At 44.2% G+C, this 3,071-nt stretch overlaps 1 protein-coding gene across 1 annotated transcript; it reads right to left on the reverse strand.

Annotated features, from left to right (window-relative positions):
* Positions 1 to 755: 755 nt before the first annotated feature.
* Positions 756 to 2,038, reverse strand: LOC149116549 (uncharacterized). Its single transcript, XM_089283739.1, has one exon. The coding sequence runs from the start codon at positions 1,802 to 1,804 to the stop codon at positions 1,406 to 1,408; it is 399 nt and encodes a 132-aa protein (XP_089139865.1). The 5' UTR covers positions 1,805 to 2,038; the 3' UTR covers positions 756 to 1,405.
* Positions 2,039 to 3,071: the final 1,033 nt, after the last annotated feature.

A 3,071-nucleotide genomic window follows, 5' to 3' on the forward strand; every position in this document is an offset into this window, starting at 1 on the left:
TATAAAAAACCGAGTCGGACCGTTCACTTTCACTCTGAGTTTTTCTGACTTGTATGAGCGCCCATTACAGAAGACTGTGGGTACTATCGTTGGTGTGGCTCCTCAAGGTACCGAGTGAGTATAGCATGGAAGTATTAGAGAAGTGTAACGTAGAGTTGACCACCAGGGAAAAGCGGGTGAGAGAGTGGATGAAGGACGAAGAAGAGACACCCTTGTACATTGACCTAGAACAACTTTTAGATTTTATCCGGGTGGCCCTAGACGAACTAGATATTTTGTTCCTGGAGGAGAGGCTAGGGACCATCGACGAGGACGAGATCAATGATTTAGTCATTCACGTAGACTTTGTCCGCGACACTTACCAACAATTGCTTCATTTTTAGCTATGGAACCACCCCTCCATTGTCACGTATGCAAACAGCTGAGACCCTGCTGCCGCCAACCGATCCTAGAATTAAGCAGAAAAGGGAACCACACCCGATTCGTACGCGCGCTCACAGGGCCACTGAGAAAAGACTGGGGACTAGGGTGCGTCTACGCCACCTGTTGCGGGGTCATCTACGGCATGTACCACAATCTGGAAACCAACTGTTACGAACCCGTCTTCCTGGGAAACAGTTACGACCAGGCCCTGTCACGTGTCAATCACGTCAAATCGTTTATTGATTGTTATCCCGAAGAAAAAAGGGCGCCGGTCAATAGGACCGTGCACACGTCCCACCCTGTCAATTCAAGTCGTGGTGTCCAATAAAAAGTTGTTTTTTGCTCTATTTTCAGACTCCATGTCTCGATTTCCTAAACCCGAATGTATATGGTGTAAGGAAGGATTCACTCCCAATCACAGTATCAGCGACTACTTCCTGACATCCTGTTGCAACCAATTCTTTCACGGAAGCTGTAAAGCCCTCCACACCTGGTGGTTGAAACCCTCCGAAAGACGCTGCCCTCATTGCAATACCGTGAATTTCGGACTTCCTCCCGATGACATCCCCAAAACCAAGTCCTAAAGAGGTAAGCGCTTCAAAGACCCAGGTTCGATTCCTGGTCGGGGCATTAAAATTTTTTTCTTTTTTCTTTTTAGAGACCCCTGGCCTGTAAAATACGTTTGGACGAACCCCACCCCGACGAAGATGTCATGCTCCTCTTCCTCACCCAACACTTTCCCTACCCCTGGTACATGAGAAGAGACCTCTCCAAAGTCTGGCCCTTCGGACGCGTGTTCGAATCCTCCTCAGGCCTTCACGGAGAATTTCTCACCCCACAAACCATGATGCTATCCCTCGTGCATCTAGGAACCAATGACATGCAAGCCCTAGAGACGATGAAAAAAATCACGCAACAAACCATGTACATTCTCTCTTTATAGGATCTTTATTAGTTACAGGCATAAAATAAAAATGTTTTTTCACTCCTCTGGTGACGTCATCGTTTCGATAAATGCTTGATACGCCAACTCTTCTCTGTCACCCCAACCACTCTTCCACTCTTTCCATCCGGCATCAAAACTCTCCGACAACCTCTCCAAACGCACAGGTTCCTTTTTATCCAGAGACTCGTCCTCCAACATCTTCCTTGACATGGCCTGTCTGAACTTGATCACCTCATCCGCCAGCTTCGTCATCTCTTTCTTCAGGAGGTTATCCGTACTGTCCCTAACGGAGCTTTTCATAATCTTTCCAAGAATACTATCCTTCACGGCATCCAACACTCTCGCTGCAAACTCCTCTCTCGGAATGTCGTCTGGCAACGCCCCGGCAGGAATACTAATCACCTCCACCTTCGTCTTGCTCTCCTCCGAAGTCATCCTTTTTCGCGTCGATCTCCAAACAACAATGCCAAACTCAACAACTCAACACCTTTTTATTCGCACACGAACCTCGATTTCATGTTGCCCTTATTTGGACATGCACGTGACCTGTGACGTCACGGGCGCCATGTTTTGCTACCAAAGGGCCATCTTGGATTTACAACTTTAAGAGAATGTATGGGAAAATCTTGGTCACGTGGTATAATCCCTGGCTCCTGATTGGTTACTGCCCCTATGGGCGCTATTGACTACTTGCCATTTTAAAGTTTTACTAAAATATTTCCCGTGACCCCCCCTTTTTCCCTTATTTTTTTGGGATGGCCCCCCCTCGAAAGCCATTTTTTTTCGCATGCCCCCCCCCAAATCCCACCAGCCCCCCCTACCTTATGAAAAATGAACGGTCCCTAAGTTTTTGAACCTTTTTGGCTCTGTTCAAAACAAAGCGAGTACGAATACGTAACTTTGACATCTGTTTTGATGGATTAATCAAACTCATTTTAATTTACATATTGGAGGAATTTGCAACATAACCTTTCTTTGGCTTTTGGCATAAGGGTTCTTAATGATATTGTAAGATATTTAATTCTTTAAACTGAACGGAGAGTAACTATAGAATAGAAATTTGAAACCTTAGTCTCATCTCTTCTCCTGTTATCACGGTAATAAGTTTTTCCACTTGATATTCTACTTGAATTATCCGTGGTGAAGTGTAATTCAAATCAAATGCTTCAGGCGACTAATTCTTTGTTTTATATTAATAGGGGCTCGTCTTAATTGACTCCAAACAATTAAAGAGGTGGTGAAACTTGGTGAAACATGGTGAAGTTATTAGCTCTTTAGGTCTAATATTCAAGATTGTTTTACAAACACTGATTAATTTCTGTGTGGATAATTAAAGCGCTAATAAGCTCATACATTCTTACGTAACGAAGATCGTAGCACTATGCAAACTACCTTCGCTTGGTATTAAGATCCTATTACTAGAGATTAAGAGCATAAAAACATAATGGTGCCCAGGCGGTCAACTGCTAAGTACAGACAATGTTCCACTTTCAGTTCCTACTTCACTTGGTTACCACCTCAACAGAATTTTTTGACTGTAAACAAAACGAAAAGTTTTTCGTCTTCGATGCAGGATCTTCCTGGTGTTAGGATCTTCATCGTTCCATATCAGTAGCTCCTTATACTAACCTTTCTGCTGTCTTACCTTCGGTTTTGTTCGACCACGGTTTTTACGGCCTCGCCAAGAAGAAATTGAAGGCTT

Source organism: Orbicella faveolata, unplaced genomic scaffold (assembly GCF_042242905.1).
Source record: "Orbicella faveolata isolate gen_17 unplaced genomic scaffold, um_ofav_v1 contig_12, whole genome shotgun sequence".
NCBI lineage: Eukaryota > Metazoa > Cnidaria > Anthozoa > Scleractinia > Merulinidae > Orbicella > Orbicella faveolata.

Excerpts from the sequence above, each read along its gene's own strand:
- LOC149116549 (XM_089283739.1), bottom strand. The coding sequence starts at position 1,804 with ATGACTTCGGAGGAGAGCAAGACGAAGGTGGAGGTGATTAGTATTCCT.